We start from the raw sequence: 21273 nt of genomic DNA, 5'->3' as shown, positions 1-21273 counted from the left end.
CCACATCTTTAGCATGGCTCATTCCGAAAGTAAAGTTGACTTCGCATCTGTCATTTTCAATGCTAAAGAACATTCTACGTTTCTTGATATAGACAAAATCGCCTGAGTCTTTATATGCATATCCAATGCCTGTTGAGACATCTATATAATAATCAATGAACTCTATCAAACGTGGAAGACCGTTATCAGAGGATCTTTCCGGGGTTTCACATGTTTGGTTGTAGTATGGAGGGTATCCAGACACGTCCAGTATCTGAACAGTCAGGGTCCAGAGTGTGGTGTTTTCGGTGAGGTTGCGTTCGTACCCTATTAGGATTTGCAGTTGATAAGTCGACTGTATTTCGTAATCCAACGGATTAGCAACTTCGATAACACCTTGCCTTTCTGCTATCCAAAACCTCTCGTAGTCATTACCATTAAGTAGTCTGTATGTCCTTGGCAACTGTAGGGAAGTGTTGTGACGGTAAACGATTGTTCCTACTTGGGCGTTTTCGGGAACAAACACAGTTGTATTGTAATACGCCACGCCTCCAACCAAAGAGAATAAAGCAAGACTGAGTGGAAGGCACTTCATGCTGGAAGTCCATAGGCCCATCACTACTAATGCTTTGAGACTAAGGAATCTGAGACAGGTAAAAAAAGAAAATCAAAATCAGTAAACTCTGAGATAACATATATTGAAGACCACAAAAGTCTGGGACGGGTTAAAAAAACAGCACACTACTCTGAGGTAACGTATTTGTTGACAATAACCAAGACAAAACCCTTACCCAACGAACAATAGATATGTGCTTTTTGCGTGAGACACGGAAGTTCCGCTTTCGTTGAAACAGATTGATGTTGTACACAGGAGAAACTAAGACGGAAAATCCCCACTGTTCATTACTTGATATATATTTTGTGTCCTCTAAAATATGGAAGTACGGGCAACCCACAAACTTTCAAATGGTATACGAGCCCTAATTTGTTCCACACAGTAGGTACAGATGTCTTGTACTGATAGAACTTGTCAATTAAAGACTTCAAGCATATTCTATTATCATTCTAATTGTTTAATGTGTAAATCCTAGCTCTCTCTCCCTCTACATAAATAGCCGTTTACAAATCAAGAAACAGTAATTATGAAAACCACACATTTCACCGTTGCCAGTTTGGGGATCACACCCAAAACCAGCGACACACCTGCATGCTACCATAAAGATGAAATGTAGACTATATATGTTGGAACGCGGCAAACTTCCGTGTGTGTAGTTAACTTCCGGAAACATTCAATTCACTTGATTTAGTACCATGCTTTTATGATTAAAAAACAAAACACGCACACAGGTTGTCACAACACGGAAGCCATACGCGGAATTTGTAGAAACTAAGATGCCTAATAGAATGACTAACCCACAATAAGTCGAAGAGGACCTCCTATTTCAGTTGCCGAACCGTTTCTTCGGAATGGTTTTCTTGCCACCACTTCAACCGCAGAGATATACAATGCTCTTGCAGACAGTGTACCGCGAGAGTTTGCGGAAGTGGAAATCTCAACACAGAAGAGGAACACAACAGACGGGTGTTTCCCCTAAGTATTTTTGTGATCAGGTGAGTTTGCTAATTTGTTTGTACGTGGAATGTACCTGATATGGGTCTTCCCATATTTACGTCAATGCAGAAGTTAGTGACCCTCGTAAAGGAATGCTTGGCTATTTTCGCCCGCACTTCGTGACAGGTGTCTGCTAGTAATGACGCAAAATATCCGAATAACGTAATTGCGACATAAGATTGGGTAACCTCTCTTGGCTATGTCTTACACTGTTGATGCCAAAGTATATGGTATGTTTTCTATTTTTGTATAAAGTTTGCTTTTGCTTTTACAGGTGATAAAATTTAGCAGGAGTTTCCACAGGCCTTAAGATTTAGCAGTTAGCTTCTATCAGGTTTACATGTACATGTATTGTCATGAAAGATAATACTGCAAGTACATGTATATAATGTAAAGAAAAAAGACCTCTCAAAGGAACAACTACGACACACCTTTTATGTGTATGTAAATGTATCGGCACATCTTCCAAAGATCTGAACCGACAGAAGTTGATTTAATTACCAAGTCTTTCAATCTTGATGATTTCAATCAACTACTATGTCAATGTCTTTGCTGTTTCCAGGGCCTAAGATATCTTGGATGAACTTCGTAAATTTTGTCCACTTCATCCAGGAAATTTACAGTGTAGTGTCGTTTAGTTCTTAAACGAGCATGGTCACAAGGTAGTTTCCCACTCGAAAACAACAACGTCATTTGCTGGGACCCTATTGTTTGCGTCTTCCACAAGATCCCCAAGCCTTACTTCAAGTTGAGCAGCAGTCGGTCTATGGTCAGGAGCATCATACCAACACTGACACATCAGTCTGTACAGGTCAATGGAACATTGTTCAGGCTTCTCCATGCGCTTTCCTTGCCGAAGCATGTTGACCATCTGACAACAGTTGGGTCGGAAAGGTCCAGGATAGCGCGGCTCCTCTCCTAGACTGGCAATCTCCCACAACATGACACCAAACGACCACACGTCACTCTGACAGGAGTAAATTCCATCTCGGATAGACTCCAGTGCCATCCACTTCAGCGGGAGTAACTCGTCTCGCCCGTGGTGATCGGTGTGCTCGTACGCAGTGTTGGTGTAGACGTCTCGGGCCAAACCGAAGTCTGCCAGCTTAGCGACCATTCCGTCTGTGATGACCACATTCCGAGCGGCCACATCACGATGGACAATAGTGACTCTTTCTAACTCCTGTAGAGCCTTAGATACACCGACGGCAAAACCAAGTAAAGTGGCCCAGTTCACTGCATTGATGTCGTCTCGTAGTCTTTTCAGGTACATCTGAAGGTCTCCGTGAGGGGCGAATTCTAGTATTATCCTCTTCGGGTCAGACAGGGTAACAACACCGTATAGCTGAATGATATTTGGGTGCATAACTTTTTCATCTTCCTTCATGTGTAAGGACCTGTCGTAAAGGTAGATCAGAATGTCCATCTCACGATTGAAATCCGCTTGGACATATCCAGAATTGTCTTTGGCGTTCACAGTTTTGACAGCTACTCTTACCGGTAGTTCTCCAGGCAATTCCAAGGTTCCCTCTACAACATGGCCGAATGTGCCAACCCCGACCAGGTTACCCAGGGTCAGGTACTGCGGGTCTCGTTCCCATGGCACTAACGTGTCTGCCATGTTCAGTTCTTGATTGACCTCAACAAGCTGCAGTTCCTCGTGAACTGGTTGCTGCCGTTGTTCCTTGAGAAATTTCCTTCTTCTCCTAACTACAACGGCAACTATTACAACAGGAAGGATGAAAAGAAGTAAAGTAAAATACTGTAAGGTGTCATGTGTCGTGTGAAATGGACTACTTTGCTTCCCTTCGCAGTATTCTCCTGTCAGGTCCGGCGGACAGATGCAAGTACCGTTGAAAGGGTTGCACTCCGCGCCGTTTTCACATCGACATAGTTTTTTGCAGTTTGTCCCAAATGTTCCTGAAGGGCAGGACATGTTACAGGTAGGGCCTGTCCAACCGGCCTCACATATACACCCCGCCCAACGGTCACAACCAACGTTATGTAGACAGTCGCACGGCCTGTCACAGCGCTCCCCGTGAAGACCGGAAGGACATTCCATCACATCTAAGACGTAGTTTCTCTCCAGTGTCTGTCCATCAGATGTGGTGGCTTCACACGTGTACACGCCATTTGTCTCTGGTAGAATTGGACTGATTGAAAAGTTACGGGAAGTTTGGATAAAAACCTTGGAACTGTTGTTACGAGATGCCCGAAACCACCACGTCATCGACGAGGCATTGATATGGACAGGACGACATTGTAGGGAAACATTCCCAGTTATATACATGTTTCCTTCGGGCCGGACGTCAATAGCAACAGCTGGGGTTGGTATGTCGCATGACACGCCCTTCCAGCCAGGAGCACACAGACACGCCCCGTTGAAGCCGTGACACCGGGCGTCGTTCTTACATGTGCAGTTTTTGTCACAGTATGCGCCGTACTTTCCATGTGGACAACCAGCAAGTTTGAAAGTAATTTGAGCTGTAAGATTTGATTCTCCGTACGGACTTGGAGCCATAAAGTTTGCCACTGATCTTTTGAATGCCACAGGTGTGCCTGTTTTAAGTGTGCCGAGGCTAACGAGAATAAAGTACCTGTACGTGTTAAAACCAGTGATCCACGTCGGATCGATGCGTCCGGCATCAAGAAGTGCATAGTAATCCTGTAAGACAACAAACAACGACAACTTGTTTTTTCCATCCTCTGAGTACTGCGTTAACCTTCTGTAGTCAGCTTTCATAAGATAATTCATATACGCCACATCTTTATCATGGCTGACTCCGATTGTAAAGTTCACTTCACAGCTGTCATCTTCAAAGCTAAAGTACACTTTACGCTTCTTATAATTGACAATATCAGATGAGTCTTTAAATGTATATCCAATGGTTGCTGACAAATGTACGAAAAAGTCAGTGAACTCTACTAGACGCGTGAGACCGATACCAGAGGATGTTTCCGGGGTTTCACAGGTTTTGTTGTAGTAAGGGGGGTATCGAGACACGTCCAGTAAATGAACAGTCAGGTTCCAGACTATGGTGTTTTCAGTGAAGTTGCGTCCGTTGTCAATCAGGATTTGCAGTTGATAAGTCGACTGTATTTGATAATCTAATGGATTGGCAACTTCCACAACACCTTGACTTTCTGCTATGCCAAACCGACCATAGGCATTACCATCAAGTAGTCTGTATGTCCTTGGCAACTGCAGGGAAGTGTTATGATGGGCAACGACTGTTCCTACTCGGGCGTTTTCGGGAACAAACACAGTTGTATTGAAAGATTCTTTGGCTCCAACTACAGAGACTAAAGCAAGACTGAGTGTAAGGCTCATCATGTCCGAGGATCGCAGGCCCATCACTATATCACGTCTGCTTCGAGACTAGGATATCTGAGGTGGTAAAATAATAATTGATTAGTACTTCCTGATAATATGAGTTGACAATAATCCTAAAAAAATCGTGATCCATTGTTTGTTCAGTTTTGTGTGACATGGAAGTTCCGCTTTTATGTAAGCAGACCAAGTCTTTCTTTTTCATTCAGCAGAATTGGTATCCTGTAAAATGGAAATACAAATATCACAATTTTTTAAACGGTATATATCCCTAAATCGCTCTACACAGTAGCAACATTACTCCATATTGTACTGATAGCAAAGGGGGTGAAACTCGAGCTCTTTTTCTCTGTGGAAGTAAATGTGCCTGGAAAAATCAACAAAAAGTAATTATTAAAAAGACACTAAGTTCAAATGTGGAATGTGTAGAAATCTAGATGATGAGTGTTCGTAGTAAGCATTTTTCCTTGTAGAAATCTAGTGATGACGAGTAGTAGTAGTAAGGATATTCCTGGTACTATTTTATGTGCGGAGGGATACGCTGCAGACCGTGCGCCGGGCGAGTTTGCGGAAGTGGAACCGTTAGTATCAACGCGGAAAAGGAACACCGACGACAGTTGGACAATTTGGCAAATGCGTGTGGGTAAGTTGGCGCACAGGTAAGTTATTAGTTAAGTTAATCTTTGATTGACTATTTACAGGATGGAATTAGATTCATTACCTCGCGTACGATGGTCAATGGTATAGATTTGTTGATTTATATCAGAAAAAATACAATGCTCAGCATGACCGAGGTTATGCTTTATATTTTTGTGTTGCATGTATGTTTTACATTTTACAGACCCTTGGCCTTGTGTTGTACTATATTACCTTTGCGTCTTTATTCGAATTTTACTATCATCTCTCCTGACATATGGCTGGGATTTAACAATATCTCTGAAAGATGAAAATGATATAAACAGAAATTTAAATCGTAAATAAGCGTCAGATACGGAATTGACTTGAACACCTGAGTCGGTGAAAAGCATAATTTCCTTGTGTGGTTGTCACGCCATGGACCAATAACACCTGCTAGTTCCGCATACCTGTGACCTGAAGTCAACTTGCCATGCAAAAATGTTAAGCCCAGTTTATACAAGGATGTTATCAAAAGTGTCTCGAAGAGATATTTCAGATTCCCTATGTCTCGCCAGGATTGGTAATGACAGAACAGGCATGTGGTTCATGTTGCATGAAAAAAAAATATTTGTTCATTGGATAAAGTGTTGATGGAAGTAAAACAGGAGACTTTATGGTTTAGGGCACTAGAATAACCAAGACGGAACTGCCAATCTTAAGTTCTGTTTCGCTACCTTCTTCGCTATGACAGTATTCAATTGACGTCTTTTCTGTGTTGTAAGTTCATATGTAGTTAACTGATATATTATCTTCCTTCACACTGTAGGTTCCGAACAATCCACATAGTAAAATGATCTATCCTTGGATCTCCGGGATGTTGTGTTTTCAATACATCCTTACTTTATCATCCATGGTTGGAGGCATGGCGTCTATCAATACAGCCGTGTTTGTTCCCGAAAACGCCTTAGTAGGAACAGTCGTTGCCCGTCACAACACTTCCCTACAGCCAGTGATTTACAGACTACTTAATGGTAACGACTATGAAAGGTTTTCGATAGCAGAAAGGCAAGGTGTTGTCGAAGTTGCTAATCCATTGGATTTTCAAATACAGTCGACTTATCAGCTGCAAATCCGAATAGACAACGAACGCAACCTCGCTAAAAATGCCTCACTCTGGACCCTGACTGTTCATGTACTGGACGTGTCTGGATACCCTCCATACTACAACAAAACATGTGAAACCCCCGAAAGATCCTCTGGTCTTCCTAGATTGATAGAGTTCACTGATTTGTTACTGAACGGCTCATCAAGAAATGGATTAAAGATCAGTAACAAGACTGATATTGTGAATGTGAAAAAAAGCACAGCGTACTTTAGTGTGACGAACGACATATGCGAAGTGAATGTGACGTTTGGAATCAAACATGTCCAAGATGTTGCAGTAGCTCATGTGATGTCAAAAGCTGGCGTCCATAATCTGACGCTGTGCTGTGTGGCAGGAGACAACAAGGTGTCAGCGATTCTGATTGACAGAGACTGGGTTAGAGAGCCTGATATACCATTCTTGCTGCCTATGGCATTTTCCGAACTCGTTGCCTCTAAAGGTTTGAATGCTATGTGGGTTGACAATGAAAGGTATAGTTATTTTGTTCTTGTCAAGCTTGGCATACTCAAAACAGCTACCCCCGTGACAATTAAGTTGGTATTAACGAAAGTGATGGCTTCAGCTCCCTACGGAGAATTAAATTTTACAGGTCAAACCACTGTAAAACTTGCTGGTTGTCCACAAGGTAAATACGGCGCATACTGTGACAAAAACTGTATTTGTAAGAACGACGCCCGGTGTCACGGCTTCAACGGGGCGTGTCTGTGTGCTCCTGGTTGGAAGGGTGTGGCATGCGACATACCAACCCCAGCTGTCGCTATTGACGTCCGGCCTGAAGGAAACATGTATATAACTGGGAATGTTTCCCTACAATGTCGCCCTGTTCATATCAATGCCTCGTCCATGACATGGTGGTTTCGGGCATCTCGCAACAACAGTTCCAAAATTTTCATCCAAACGTCCCGTAACTTTTCAATCAGTCCGATTCTACCAGAGACCAACGGTGTGTATACGTGTGAAGTCACCACATCTGATGGACACACACTGGAGAGAAACTACGTCTTAGATGTGATGGAATGTCCTCCCGGTCTTCACGGGGAGCGTTGTGACAGGCCGTGCGACTGTCTACATAACGTTGGTTGTGACCGTTGGGCGGGGTGTGTATGTGAGGCCGGTTGGACAGGCCCTACCTGTAACATGTCCTGCCCTGCAGGAACATTTGGGACAAACTGCAAACAACAATGTCGATGTGAAAACGGTGCGGAGTGCAACCCTTTCAATGGCACTTGCATCTGTCCGCATGACCTGACAGGAGAATACTGCAAAGGGAAGCAACGTAGTCCATTTCATAGGACACAGGACACCTTACAGTATTTTACTATACTTGTTTTCATCCTTCCTGTTGTAGTAGTTGCTTGTATAGTTATGAGAAGAAAAAGAAAATTTCTCAAGGAACAACATCAACAACCAGTTCACGAGGAACTGCAGCTTGTTGATGTCAATCATCAACAGAACATGGCAGACACGTTAGTGCCATGGGAACGAGACCCGCAGTACCTGACCCTGGGTAACCTGGTCGGGGTTGGCACATTCGGCCATGTTGTAGAAGGAACCCTACATCTTCCTGGAGAACTACCGGTAAGAGTAGCAGTCAAAATAGTGGACACCAACGCAGAGTATGTCCAAGCGGATTTCAATCGTGAGATGGACATGCTGATCTACCTTTACGACAGATCCTTACACACAAAGGAAGGTGAAAAAGTTATGCACCCAAATATCATTCAGCTGTACGGCGTTGTTACCCTGTCTGACCCGAAGAGGATAATATTAGAATTTGCCCCTCACGGAGACCTTCAGATGTACCTGAAAAGACTCCGAGACGACATCAACGCGGTGAACTGGGCCACTCTATTTGGTCTCGCCATCGGTGTATCTAAGGCTCTACAGGAGCTAGAAAGAGTCACAATTGTCCATCGTGACGTGGCCGCTCGGAACGTGGTCATCACAGACGGAATGGTCGCTAAGCTGGCAGACTTCGGTTTGGCCCGAGACGTCTACACCAACACTGTGTACGAGCACACCAATCACCACGGGCGAGACGAGTTACTCCCGCTGAAGTGGATGGCACTGGAGTCTATCCGAGATGGAATTTACTCCTGTCAGAGTGACGTGTGGTCGTTTGGTGTCATGTTGTGGGAGATTGCCAGTCTAGGAGAAGAGCCGCGCTATCCTGGGCCTTTCCGACCAAACTGTTGTCAGATGGTCAACATGCTTCGGCAAGGAAATCGCATGGAGAAGCCTGAACAGTGTTCCATTGACCTGTACAGACTGATGTGTCAGTGTTGGTATGATGCTTCTGACCACAGACCGACTGCTGCTCAACTTGAAGAAAGACTTGCTGAGCTAGTTAGGGAAGTTGGTGACTGTGCTGATGACTGTGTGACGGTCTGGGAAAGTACTGTCTGACCATGATTATGTGAGTGCTTGTCATATACCATTGGCATTCTTCTTGGTACACTTGTCGGAAGAACTAGAAAACACCAAGGGAGGAAATGAAGCATGGCTTCAACGATTATAATTGCCCTTTTAAAAGTAAATATGTGTGAATTAAATCGCAGTAATATTGCACAGATACCCATTCCTTTGTTATTATATCGGATGATGTTCTATGTGACGTGTATTACTGTTGAAAGTTTTATTATTTCCAAGAAGACAGCAAATGCCACAGAAATAGGAAGATACTCAATGGAATGTACATGTTTTTATCTTTTATTGTATGTATTTGATATATACAGAATTTCCCATGGTAACCACGCGACTAGTTATATCATTTATTGCAATAGATAAGGTGTTAACGTATGTCTTGATCGTAATTTGATTAATTTTCCTTTTGCAAATTACGACAGTCAAATCAGCTCTACAACCTGAACTACAGTATGTAGCTTCACATATATTCACACTCATTCTGTCGGTTATCTTTCAACTCAGTCTGATATCATGATTCACAAAATACAGCTCATATATAATGGATACGTGAAAGGCCACAAAACCTTCGCGGATTGCTGTACTATCTATGAGTAGGGCTATCTATAGCTAGTTCCTTGTCCAGCAGCTGCAGTAACCTTGAGTGGAGAGAGGCGGCGCTGATGCTCACGCTTCTCAGATCTTCTCTCAAGGCAGTCTCCTTAAAATGATGAAAAAGATGTTTGTTTTATCCACGTATCTGTATTATACGAAGTCTATTCGTCCTATATACCCTGTTTGTAATGTAAGATAAACGAGATAGCAAAGCCGGAGTTGCATTGTAGTATCAAGGGGAGCCCCTAGGGGGCCCGAAATCTACTAATTTTTAGCTTTCATCAAACCCTATCGACATACAAAGTATGAAACCAATCCATCCAGCCGTTCTTGTGTTACTTTGTTCACAAACAGGCACACACAAACGCTAGTGAAAATATAACCTCCATGAATTTCATGGAGGTAATCAATCGACAAGATAGATTTTGCAGAAAGTTGTCTCACCTCAGTTCCAGTGTGAACCATTATGTGTCTCAATATCGTCTTATAGGCGCCGTTCATGTTGTGTTTGGCGTTCAGTCCCCGACACGAACCGTTGGTACAGGGAACGCCTAGAGGGGCAAATGAGAATGGTAGTAAGTGGCATAGTCGGTGCATCAGATGCTATACTTTATAAAGAAATTCCTTCATATGAAGAGGGAGGGGGGTAATCTAGATTTCAAATCTTAGTTGTAAGTCTTGACTTAAATGTTAGTAGCGTTAGTAGATTCAAAGTAGATGGTATTATGGAATTGCGGAAAACAATTGTTCTGATGACATACCGACATCCTTTTTATCCACCCAGCAGTCCGAATCCACTGCGCACTTCCGTTCCACGTTGCTGACGTCATCCAAGTCAGTCAACTTCACCTTGCCCCCCACCCACACGAACTGTTCGACCTTGAAGTCCGCCATTAGAAGAGAACCCATCGGAGAGTGCTCCAGATAGTCCAACAGACTCGCAAGGTCAATCGCCATCTGGGAAAACATTAAACATTTATATATAAGTTGCAAAGTCTTGCCCGATTGATAATTGCAAGTAACAGGCTGGGAAGAACTATGAGGATGATATACTGCATGGCTATACTGAGTTAAATGCTAACTCTAAATCCTAACATTGAAGGTTGATTTCTCTATTCTAAACAGTGCAGGATCAAGTATAAATTCATCTCTAATGTGTGGGTTCTTCTGTGTAAAAGTCTTAAGAGTACTTTCTCTATAAGTAAACAAAAGGAAAGTGGCGAGGCAAAGGATACTAGAATCGTTATGTTTATAGTATGGAAAACATGATATATAAGAAAACTAAAGCAATTTAGTAAAGAATAAATGCATCAACGGCATTTAACATAACATTTTTACATGTACCGAAAACTAGTTGCTTGACGCTATTTTACCTTATATGGCATTTGGTTTCCTTTACATCACAACAAACAACATGAATAATAAGACAGTGGCTCCCAAATAAGTCATAAATGAATTCATACCTTTAGTCGCATTTTCCAGTCCATCTTGCGCGCCCTTCCTACGTGGAATTTAGTGCCCATTTCCGTCACGGAGACGACGCCATGTTCTGCCAGATTTTCGTCAGTTTCTTCATTTTGCACACAGTACCCAAGAAGCTGGGAGCGAGAAAACACAATATTTACAATATACACACAAGATTTGAAAATGCACCATAAAGAAAGACATTGCATACAATAATCTGCAAAGAAATACATAATTACAACAGTCGTCACACTGAATCACGCACTAGATCAGTATTTGCTACATGATGTTCGTGCTGTCCGAACACCACATGTGCACACGCTAAAGGTCACATGCAGGAAAGCTTCGCCTCTGAGGCGTTACCAAAAATCTATAGTGCTAAACTTGTGTTGTTGTAATTCTCTTACCTGTACGATGTTAGGGTGTTTAAGCTGCTGGAGCAACAAGATCTCCTTCAACAGTTTGTAGTTGGGAAAAACGAAACATTTGTTCCATCCGCTGCGTTCGATCGTCCTTTTACACTCTCGCACATCTTTAACAGTCGGAAGTACTCGCTTTACCGCCACCCCATGGCCTTGGTAATTCCCCAATTCCACAACTTTTGTAACGCCTTTTCCCATTGGATTACTAATTCTAATTTCCGCGATATCCTGGCAGGTAAGAAGCGCGGTTCGATTACCGGCGGGAGCGTCGACAATTGTCATTGGACGAAGCTGTGATAGCCAGGGACCAATCGCCTCCTCCGACACATTGGCCATCTTTGCGATGTTTTTCAACTTTTCTGTGAGATTGGCTCGCTGTTGGTCCATTTGTTCAAGACGAGACAACCCCTCCCATAGGAGTTTCGTCATATTTGTCCCCTCTGTTGTTGTTATTGTTTGATGGCTGTCGCCATCTGACACATGTTTCGCCATGTACCCCGAATAAGTCAAATCGAGAAATGCGGAAACCAAAACGTACACGAGAAGCACAGGGATTATGAAAGAGAGTTTCCTTCTGTGACCATGATGAAGGGTACGATGTCGGGCCATGATTGAGTTTATGGCACACCTAGAAAGAAATAAGAAAAAAATATGTCAACAAAACTGATGTAACGTTACAAAACATTTTACTATCACAAACCTATGAGACGTGGAAGGCTTTATGTCACCACGGACCATTGAGATAACTACCTTGCTCTGCATGAGAATGACATGATAACAATAACAGTACTTGGTTTGAACAAGTGAACTTTGAACTTGTTAAAGTTGAAAGTCCCTGTCAATACATTAAGAATGGTCAGAGGGCTTCAACTTTGACATGTTACCCACAATGTATCACGCTGCACATAGGCACCTCAAAACTGTATCAGATTCATAAAACTAAATGTACAATGGCACGAAAACATCGCCCATCGTGCCTGCCTATCAGCAATGTTTGGACTTGGCCTTTGTGTAACCCGCATGTTTGTTGAGGTACATATACATGTAGCTAATGGCATGTGATCTCTCTACCATGGTGAACCACTTAATGGCACTTAGTGGCAGATGTTGACAGGGTTTCCCTGCTAATCCTAGCGCTGCAATATGCAAACACGGTAGAAGCCTACGTTTGTATTGACTAATCTCGATAGTTTTAAATACGACACACGAGCCTCGGAAACTGATAGAAAGATGTGATAACTTGATTTGTGTTTTAACTTTTATACCTTTCATATCGATCGCCGAACACGTTTCATAGATCTGAACTCTCGTCGGAAAACATAAACATTGTTCCAATGTCTTTAAAATCTACCATACAGGCAGTGCCAGTCACGCTTCTTCCACTGACGTCATCGATAAAAGTCTATTTTTACTGTATTTCCTAGCCTTATATAGATACAGATATCTATCTGCATACTGGATGTTATCCTCGCAACGGGAACAACAAATGGATTGTTTGGATTTTGCAGCAAACACAGTCAGCCATTAGCGGCTGTGTATGTGTTTTCGGGATCGACCTGCTGTTATTTTCGGCATCTTTAATGACTATCGACAGCGTGTATCGACACAACACTAGATAACCTGCGAGGTCGGGCCAAAAAAACACATTCCACAGCGCGCACTTTACGGTGAGACTAATGCTCGTAGTGGCGAAGGTTTAAAACTTAGAATTGCGAAGCTTTAAAACCTGTCTTTTCAAACACGTACCAAGAATAGAAGATGTATAATGTACAATGTACAGGAACGATTTCTCTGGAATCTGTAGTAAACACAAGCATCACAAAACTATAGCTGGGTGATCACATATACGAACAAAAAACGACTTGTCTACCTCGCAGGTTATTTTCTGTATGGCTGATTTTTCTTGACTGCAGACTTTCTTACTCAGACTGATCACATATCAATTGGCTTAGTTGGAGCAAACTACGTTTGAATCAGTCATATACCTTTCGCGAAAATTCAGGGACTACAAGCTCCGCACTTTCCTTGGTATTTCGATATTCTAACGGATGGACCCGGAGGAATCACTGTGATAACCTTTCTATCGATGTACATATAATGAAAAGAAAAACACCAGTGCACTAGTCCCTATCTACCAAATCACACTGGTATAGGGTAATAATTCTGTCAGATGAGTTTGTTCATCATATGATTTTATTGGCTGGCACAGTGCAAAGTGCTACTCTCACCGCTGACTCACTCTCTTGGCCATTTATTTCCCACTTTTTGCCAAAAATTATCCATAACCCGTGACGAAGGCGTGAGGCTATTGCTGCACCAGGGGTATGAAAAAACTGAAGAAAAAGTAGCCGCGGCAACATACATTAAGGTAAACTAAAACCGTGCCACGAGAACCATCTATTCTAGTGCTTGTACAGATATAACTGATATACAAAATTACAACACCGATTTTTTTCTGAGACACTGGAAGAAATGCTTGCAAAAAATATGCTATCAGAAATGGATTATTGATGTAACCAAGGCTCCCTAGTCTAGTCGTGTAGTTGACTACGCAATGGTTGAAGCTAAAAGCCCTGTCACATACATGTGCATTGTGCAATCTTCGTAGGATCCAAAACTTTGGTATAATCGTGAATGAGTCGTACTAAACTCAATTGTCACCGAAAAGGATATCTAAAGATCCATAGCTTGTCGGCAGTTGGTTCTTTCACAGCCTGCTTGAAATTGTACGAATTCAGAATCGTATGACAACCTATGATAAATGTGACTACGCCGTAAGTGAAAACATTCTCAGTTTCAACGTTTAACAGAAACTCTAAAACATATGCCTACCTCAATATCAGCGTAAAGCGTCGCAGTCAAGGATGATGACTGGCGGAATGGTTGTCTTACACCTTCAAAACCTCGTCTGTAGCCCGATTCGTACGTCACTGTCCTTAAATACTGGATAGCGCGACCCGAATTGTTCGATGACGCAGGCAGCAGTACACAATCAGTGACCAATCAGACGTCTTCTTCTTTTTGCTACCGACCAAAACAAGGCCAAGAGGCCATGACAACCACGATAAACAAACTGTGATTTTGGCTCATTTAGATGTAAACATGAAACACACGGCACTTATAGTGAGGCAAAATTACTTCCTCATAGATTCCCATAAGATCAGTTTCCGTAGTAGCGCTAAGGTGAATGATTTTCAGCAATGTTGGTATGTAAGAGGTATTTCTCCTGATGGAAAGTGCTTGGTTTGGCGACAAAGTCTTTGGTTTCAATAGAGAACTAAATCAGATTTGCAACTCTACTGTCTAATATATTTGATGCCAACTGCTACCGTTGCAGACTGAAGACTATCAAGTTAACCAGGGTTTGCTCATTCGGGTCACAACAAGATAAACGATGACTGATGTTAGTGTTAGTGTAAGCGTCGTGGGGTAACCTTGTATAAACCTCAGTGCCTAAGTATCAAGGCTAAGCACTTGAGTGAAACTAATCGCGGAAAACTGCAGGCTGTACATACTACGGGATTATCATAAGCCATATAGGACTGTACACACTTGTGGGAAGCCAGGCAGTGATGCTTGTTGCAAGTACTAATCTATTTTACAGGGTAAAGGTGCACTCTCACTGCACTTGCGTCAAGCTTGTGTTGAGATAAAGACCTTCCTTTTTGTGTATTTTGTCGTCTTCTAAGTCATACTTTTACGTATTACGCAATATTTATATTCTTTTTAAATCGTAGAAAATGAAAAAAAACAGGGACGTAGTGAACGAACCCCTCAGTGACGCAAGCTTCACGCAGGTGCAGTTAGAGCGCAGCTTTAGGAAGTGAGACCATACATGACATTCCTGCTGAACAATAAGAATGCAAAATGACGTTAACAATCGGATTGTATGTAACGTTGTATTATGGTTTTATTCTATTTTAACGCACTGGCGCTGTACAACAACGTCGTAACTCAGCAGCTGGTTGTTTTATTATGAATAAAGTATTTGGTTGATTGATAGATTGATTAATTGAATGACATAAAAACACCAGAGAACACATACCATGGGCACTCGGAGTGGGAACTGTTAAGATATTAAAATAGAAAATCAATATCAGTACTAGAACTTTGTACAATGTGTTTGTGTGTGTGTGTGTGGGGGGGGGGGTAATCGGAGTATATAAAATATGTCATCAATTGCTGGCCAACTTGACATAAAGAATGTGGTCTGGTATGATTATTGTGCAAAATTCTGTAATACTCTGCACAGAAATGGACTTACCATCTAGATTTCATACCATTCTGACCATGAAATTCCCAAACCAACTCAAAGGGTTTCAGTGCTGGCATTTCATACATATAGGCATAAGAAATAAATGCAACATTGCACTACCATGTCCACGAAAATCTCATCATATCGTATGAGAAGGGGGAGGGGGGAAGAAACGTTGGAAATCTGCAGACGACATTGATGAAAATTGAGTGAAACTGTGCTATATTGACAGACGTATTCTATGTAAAATGCGATCTAGATACCCTCAAACGTATGCTTGGTGCATAACACAAGACAACATAAGTAGTTTTATGGGAAAATGGGCCGTATTTTACCTGAAGAAAGGAATGTGTGACGTGACGTCCGCTGTTGTTTAGTCTGATTCGAGATTTCCCGCCTCTTTTGGACGATTCCATTTTTATACACTCAGGTAGAAGAACAGCTTGCATTGCTATATTTGATGGGAAAACTGCCTTAAAGCCTGGGTGTTCATAATGTCAGACTATGCCTATTTTCAAAGCGACTAACTGACATCCGTGAAATAATTATGGCAGAAATAACGAATAGACCTATCGTAGAGAATAATGGGACTGCCGCGACCTTTGACCCTGCACAGAACGACAATCTCGACTGACATGCAGTACGAGGATTACAGCAGACGATTTGTGCGTCAGTTTTCTCTTTCACTTGTCCTTTTTTTGTCACGAGGTCTTTCTGGCGATTCATTGACGCCGAGTGCGGTGATTCCATTACTCCAAATGGCTGGGCCAAAGAGGAAAGCTAGCATTCCTGTCAGAAATTGCTATGAGTATGAACTACCAGCTGGGCACGTCGTCCTTTGTCACAGAGTGGCCGAGCCGGCCAGATGTCCATACAACATGTACCGCTTCAAGACAAACTAGAGGTGAGGTGCCAGGACATCTTTTAAGGAGTTCGAGCCTTCCCATCTTCCTAGAACAAGAGCCACACCTGGGGCGACGCAGCAAACCGACCCCCTCCCCATGGTGGCGCAACAGATTCCCGCCTTTTTCGCACACTATTCATCAAGCTTTCCACCAAGGATGGCGCATTATCGGCAGGTAAGACCGCCACCAAGTTTGTTAGCGGGCTTACCACTGTTACTCACAACGTCCACAGGTCGAGAGAGATGTCTGTTGGCCTGTAATTGTTTTTGTTCGTATACCGTGTCAACTGGATAAGAATATTTAAAGGGGTGTTATGAAAAATCAAGATGTTAGAAATACATGTAGTAATAATTTCATTGAACCAAATAATAATTGTAACAGATGTACATAGGTAATATCGGGAATAAAGCATGAATTATAGCAGTATATGGTATAAAAAGGCACCTTTTAAGAATGGTCGACATAGCAAACAACTTGTCATCTATGATATGGCACTAGAAGATTATGGTTTCAAAGTACCCATACCGGTGCTTCGAAAATACACATACCCATTTAAGGGCATCTGAGTTTCGCTGTGTCTTATTCGATTTTAGTTGTAATTATGGATCGATTCAAAACACTACATTATGGGTCTTTGGCCCACAAGCTTTAAAGATTCCAACACTCCCTTATAATTAGATTAATACGGATATATATTACAAGGTGCATTTTTAACCAGTTGTATCCTTTACATTTCAAATAAGAAATTTCAGAATAGTCCTCTGCGAAGATGATAAATTACACATACGTTACACATCACAGTATATGCTATTGTGTGCGATAGAGTACCGGGTACGTCATTAAGAGTTACATGTCACCTTCACACGTCACATTTTGACCATATCGATATATGTGTTAGTGACATCATTTCTGAACCTTTACACGTCACATTTTGGCGTATCACATGTGTTAATGGCGTCATTCCTGAAACGTCACAAGTCACATTTTGACCAATCGTGAGATATGTGTTAATGACATTATCCCTGAACCATTACACGTCATCCTTTGCCCCTCTAACGATCCCTAACTTTTCCTCTCGCTGAAGACGAACGTGTCCCTGTCCGGTGCATTGAAAATCCTCCACACTTGCTTCATGTCTTCTCCGTCCCAACCAACATGGAAGTTTTGGATGATCTGTGCGAAACATTCAAGAAGATGCATAAAAGAATAAGTGTATGTACCTTGACAGGAACAGTCACTTGTATACTGGACAAAACCTATGCATAAAAGGCCAAGTGTTTACCTTAATAACAGGACCAGTCACTTGTAATGTTGTATTGCAATGTTAATCATATGTGCTCTACGATGCAGTTACTTGTTCTACTACAGCCATGTGCTGTGTGCTGTAAAAATTCAAAACATATTAGGTCTGTCCGCCATATCAGACATGCTACAACTACACGTGCGACTATTTCAAGTTTTGCTTTCCCAAGTTGATTCTTTGAAATGATTGTGACATGCATTAAAACAAACTCACCCTGACCAAACCAAGGTACAACTCCTGTTCCGCAAAACGGCGACCTGTTGATGAAAAGGTGAAAGAAGAAAGTACGTATTAAAGAGCAGACTACATGTAGATATATATGGTACCTTGGATGATCATTAAGTATTGATAAGCATGATTGTTGAGTAATACTATCATGTATTTATCATGTACTTGTATTTCATTTCTATTCATGCTAGACACACAAACAACCTCCACTTACCAATGCACATCCTTGGTCCATATCCAAAAGGCAGAAGGGAGAATGACTGGACGTTTGATGACTCAGTCCGGAGCCATCTCTCCGGTATGTATGATTCCGGTTCCGGATAATACTCCGGCAGTGTGCTGATGACATTCTGAGCCAGCATAACATTGGTCTGGAAGTTGATCATGGAAGTTCTAGATTAAACGTTGTTTGTGTCTTGAAGGGGGCACACACCAGTTTATTTGGGGGTTCAAATGGAGGCGGCACACCCTCAAGTCTAGCGACCATCTCTTCCAGGGAATTATCCTGAAGGAAAATAACTGTATATGGGGTGAGAGGATATACCTTCAGCTTCAAGACCAACTGAGTTTCGATCCTTCAACTTCTCTAATTTTGAAAAATTACAGGGAAAAAACATTATTTTCATGTCAAAAATGATGCACAAAATCGGGCATTTTCGCATTGGATAAAACAGATGAAGAAGATTTTTCCGGCAAGCACGACTGATACTGCCAGAAAGAGGAAAATCTAACGACTAATCCAGCCAATTATAAAGAAAATTCTAGTACTACAGTTTTTTTAATCATCCACGGCGCGCGGCATTGCAACTTTGCTTGACACAGCGCTTCAGAGGTAAATCTAGGTCACGGGCCTCTTTACATTCAGGCGTAGGGATATCGCGGAAGCAACGCGCGGACCAAAACACAATTTGCACCAAAAACACACCATTTCCTACGCTTTTCAGCCATGTAACCGTTTAATGTCATTTCGCAGGAAATAATGAGAAATGTCAACTCAAACTTGGGCCCTCGAAAGCCTTTCGTCACTTTTTGGTCGCGGACTACCACGGACCCCGGTCGCGGAAGAACTGGGGTGTGCACCGTTAATATATGCAAATTATGATTAATATTGTCCATGACTTTAAAAAGTTATACTCTATAGTCATGTCAAGTTTGAGTTGTCTGCGACTTTTCTTTCTCGAGTAACAGGTGGTTGAAAGTTGCGGTGTCGGAAGGCTGTTTTTGCGCCTCCAGGATGGTATACCATTCAATGCGCATAATAGCAATTACGTCACAATGAGCTTGTCCTATGGAAGAGGTTTTAGGCTATCAATACGTGCTAAATAAAGAGTTATGGCCATGAAAAGGAATGACAGAGGGGTGCTGGTGTGATGGAGCACACTTTCCTCCTATTTCTGACTGGAACAAACGGTGTAAACCTCTTAGAACATATTTGAGTTCATGACGTCACAATACCTGCCGCTGGCCTATGTTCTGAAGTGACAACGATGCAGTTTTAAGTTCCGCGCTATAACGGAAAGCACTTGAAATGTTAATTTTTGGTCATATCGGGTAGAGAACAGACCTAGCTTTCCCGTCCAAGCGTTTCCGTTGGCAAGACGCCTTTTATTTCGTAGAAAAATGAAGTTAAATGTTGTACCTTTGGTAAAGATGGAGGTCTGTGCTGCACTTCTTGCGGCTATGAAGGTATAAACGGGCATCTGCTAAGATAAGGCTGTACAGTTTGGTGTCGGTCTCGGTGAGATAAAGAAGCCTTGGGATGTGTCTTCGGATTAGTGCAACTTATTTGTGTTAAGGCCGAGAACTAGCGCCACACCGAACTTGACACTTGATTCGGAAGGAAAGTGCGAAAGTGACGTCATCGGGGCCTTTTTTCATTGGAAAATGCCTGCTTCTCAATGTAGGAGCAATTGTGAAACGCTCAAATGCGATTTCAAAGTGCCCAAGAGGTACTGTAGTTTAAACAACAATGTTTCGGTAGGTTTTATGCAATCTATGCTTAGCACACACACTTCGAAGGCTATGCGACCGTGTTGGGGGGGGGGGGGGGGCGTGGGAGGGGGGCAAATCCACCCATTACATGACAGTGTAGAATCATATCAAAACCTGCGAAATCCGGCTTTTTTTCAGTCAGATACGATCGGGGCTATACACTTTCATGGGAAAAATGCAATTTGTTGGCTATTATCACTAATACTTTTTTCAGGATGGGTGCTTTTAATATATGCAAATTATGATTAATATTGTCCATGACTTTAAAAAGTTATACTCTATAATCATGCCAAGTTTGACTTGTCTGCGACTTTTCTTTCTCGAGTAACAGGTGGTTGAAAGTTGCGGTGTCGGAAGGCTGTTTTTGCGCCTCCAGGATGGTATACCATTCAATGCGCATAATAGCAATTACGTCACAATGAGCTTGTCCTATGGAAGAGGTTTTAGGCTATCAATACGTGCTAAATAAAGAGTTATGGCCATGAAAAGGAATGACAGAGGGGTGCTCTTGTGATGGAGCACACTTTCCTCCTATTTCTGACTGGAACAAACGGTGTAAACCTCTTAGAACATATTTGAGTTCGTGACGTCACAATACCTGCCGCTGGCCTATGTTCTGAAGTGACAACGATGCAGTTTTAAGTTCCGCGCTTTAACGGAAAGCACTTGAAATGTTAGTTTTTGGTCATATCGGGTAGAGAATAGACCTAGCTTTCCCGTCCAAGCGTTTCCGTTGGCAAGACTCCTTTTATTTCGTAGAAAAATGAAGTTAAATGTTGTACCTTTGGTAAAGATGGAGGTCTGTGCTGCAATTCTTGCGGCTATGAAGGTATAAACGGGCATCTGCTAAGATAAGGCTGTACAGTTTGGTGTCGGTCTCGGTGAGATAAAGAAGCCTTGGGATGTGTCTTCGGATTAGTGCAACTTATTTGTGTTGAGGCCGAGAACTAGCGCCTCACCGAACTTGACACTTGATTCGGA

General features: G+C 42.3%; 4 protein-coding genes and 1 long non-coding RNA gene across 6 annotated transcripts in view; 2 read left to right on the top strand and 3 right to left on the bottom strand.

The window, feature by feature from the left end:
* Positions 1 to 2246: 2246 nt before the first annotated feature.
* Positions 2247 to 4542, bottom strand: LOC118405418 (receptor tyrosine-protein kinase erbB-4-like). The gene has a single exon (XM_035804917.1). The coding sequence runs from the start codon at positions 4344 to 4346 to the stop codon at positions 2247 to 2249; it is 2100 nt and encodes a 699-aa protein (XP_035660810.1). The 5' UTR covers positions 4347 to 4542.
* A 1728-nt stretch (positions 4543 to 6270) lies between these two features.
* Positions 6271 to 9319, top strand: LOC118405570. Its single transcript, XM_035805117.1, has one exon. The coding sequence runs from the start codon at positions 6391 to 6393 to the stop codon at positions 9109 to 9111; it is 2721 nt and encodes a 906-aa protein (XP_035661010.1). The 5' UTR covers positions 6271 to 6390; the 3' UTR covers positions 9112 to 9319.
* A 116-nt stretch (positions 9320 to 9435) lies between these two features.
* On the bottom strand, positions 9436 to 16367 carry LOC118405572 (extracellular tyrosine-protein kinase PKDCC-like). 2 transcript variants are annotated; one of them, XM_035805120.1, is made up of 7 exons: positions 16200 to 16334; positions 14442 to 14633; positions 11595 to 12237; positions 11187 to 11321; positions 10485 to 10680; positions 10168 to 10274; positions 9436 to 9829 (listed from the first exon to the last, which is right to left on the bottom strand). In XM_035805120.1, exons 3-7 carry the CDS (start codon positions 12216 to 12218, stop codon positions 9713 to 9715), a joined length of 1179 nt encoding a protein of 392 aa, XP_035661013.1. In that variant the 5' UTR covers positions 12219 to 12237; positions 14442 to 14633; positions 16200 to 16334; the 3' UTR covers positions 9436 to 9712. The 2 variants fall into 2 exon arrangements, with proteins under 2 accessions (XP_035661013.1, XP_035661014.1); XM_035805121.1 differs by lacking the exon at positions 14442 to 14633 and having other exon boundaries at positions 16200 to 16367.
* A 406-nt stretch (positions 16368 to 16773) lies between these two features.
* LOC118405573 overlaps positions 16774 to 21273 on the top strand; it is a 15856-nt gene continuing 11356 nt past the window's right edge. Inside the window, exons 1-2 of the long non-coding RNA XR_004829904.1 lie at positions 16774 to 16943; positions 18492 to 18598. This is a non-coding gene — a long non-coding RNA (uncharacterized LOC118405573). The remainder of the gene's footprint in view (positions 16944 to 18491; positions 18599 to 21273) is intronic.
* LOC118405571 (probable cytochrome P450 CYP44) overlaps positions 17108 to 21273 on the bottom strand; it is an 18674-nt gene continuing 14508 nt past the window's right edge. Inside the window, exons 8-10 of the mRNA XM_035805119.1 lie at positions 18515 to 18671; positions 18286 to 18329; positions 17108 to 17942 (exon numbers count right to left, since the gene is read on the bottom strand). Of these exons, the coding sequence (XP_035661012.1) occupies positions 17832 to 17942; positions 18286 to 18329; positions 18515 to 18671 (312 nt within the window). The 3' untranslated portion in view covers positions 17108 to 17831. The remainder of the gene's footprint in view (positions 17943 to 18285; positions 18330 to 18514; positions 18672 to 21273) is intronic.

Source organism: Branchiostoma floridae, chromosome 18 (genome assembly GCF_000003815.2).
Source record: "Branchiostoma floridae strain S238N-H82 chromosome 18, Bfl_VNyyK, whole genome shotgun sequence".
Lineage (NCBI taxonomy): Eukaryota > Metazoa > Chordata > Leptocardii > Amphioxiformes > Branchiostomatidae > Branchiostoma > Branchiostoma floridae.
Note: the sequence above shows the minus strand (reverse complement) of the source record. Positions and strands in the feature narration are given on the sequence as shown.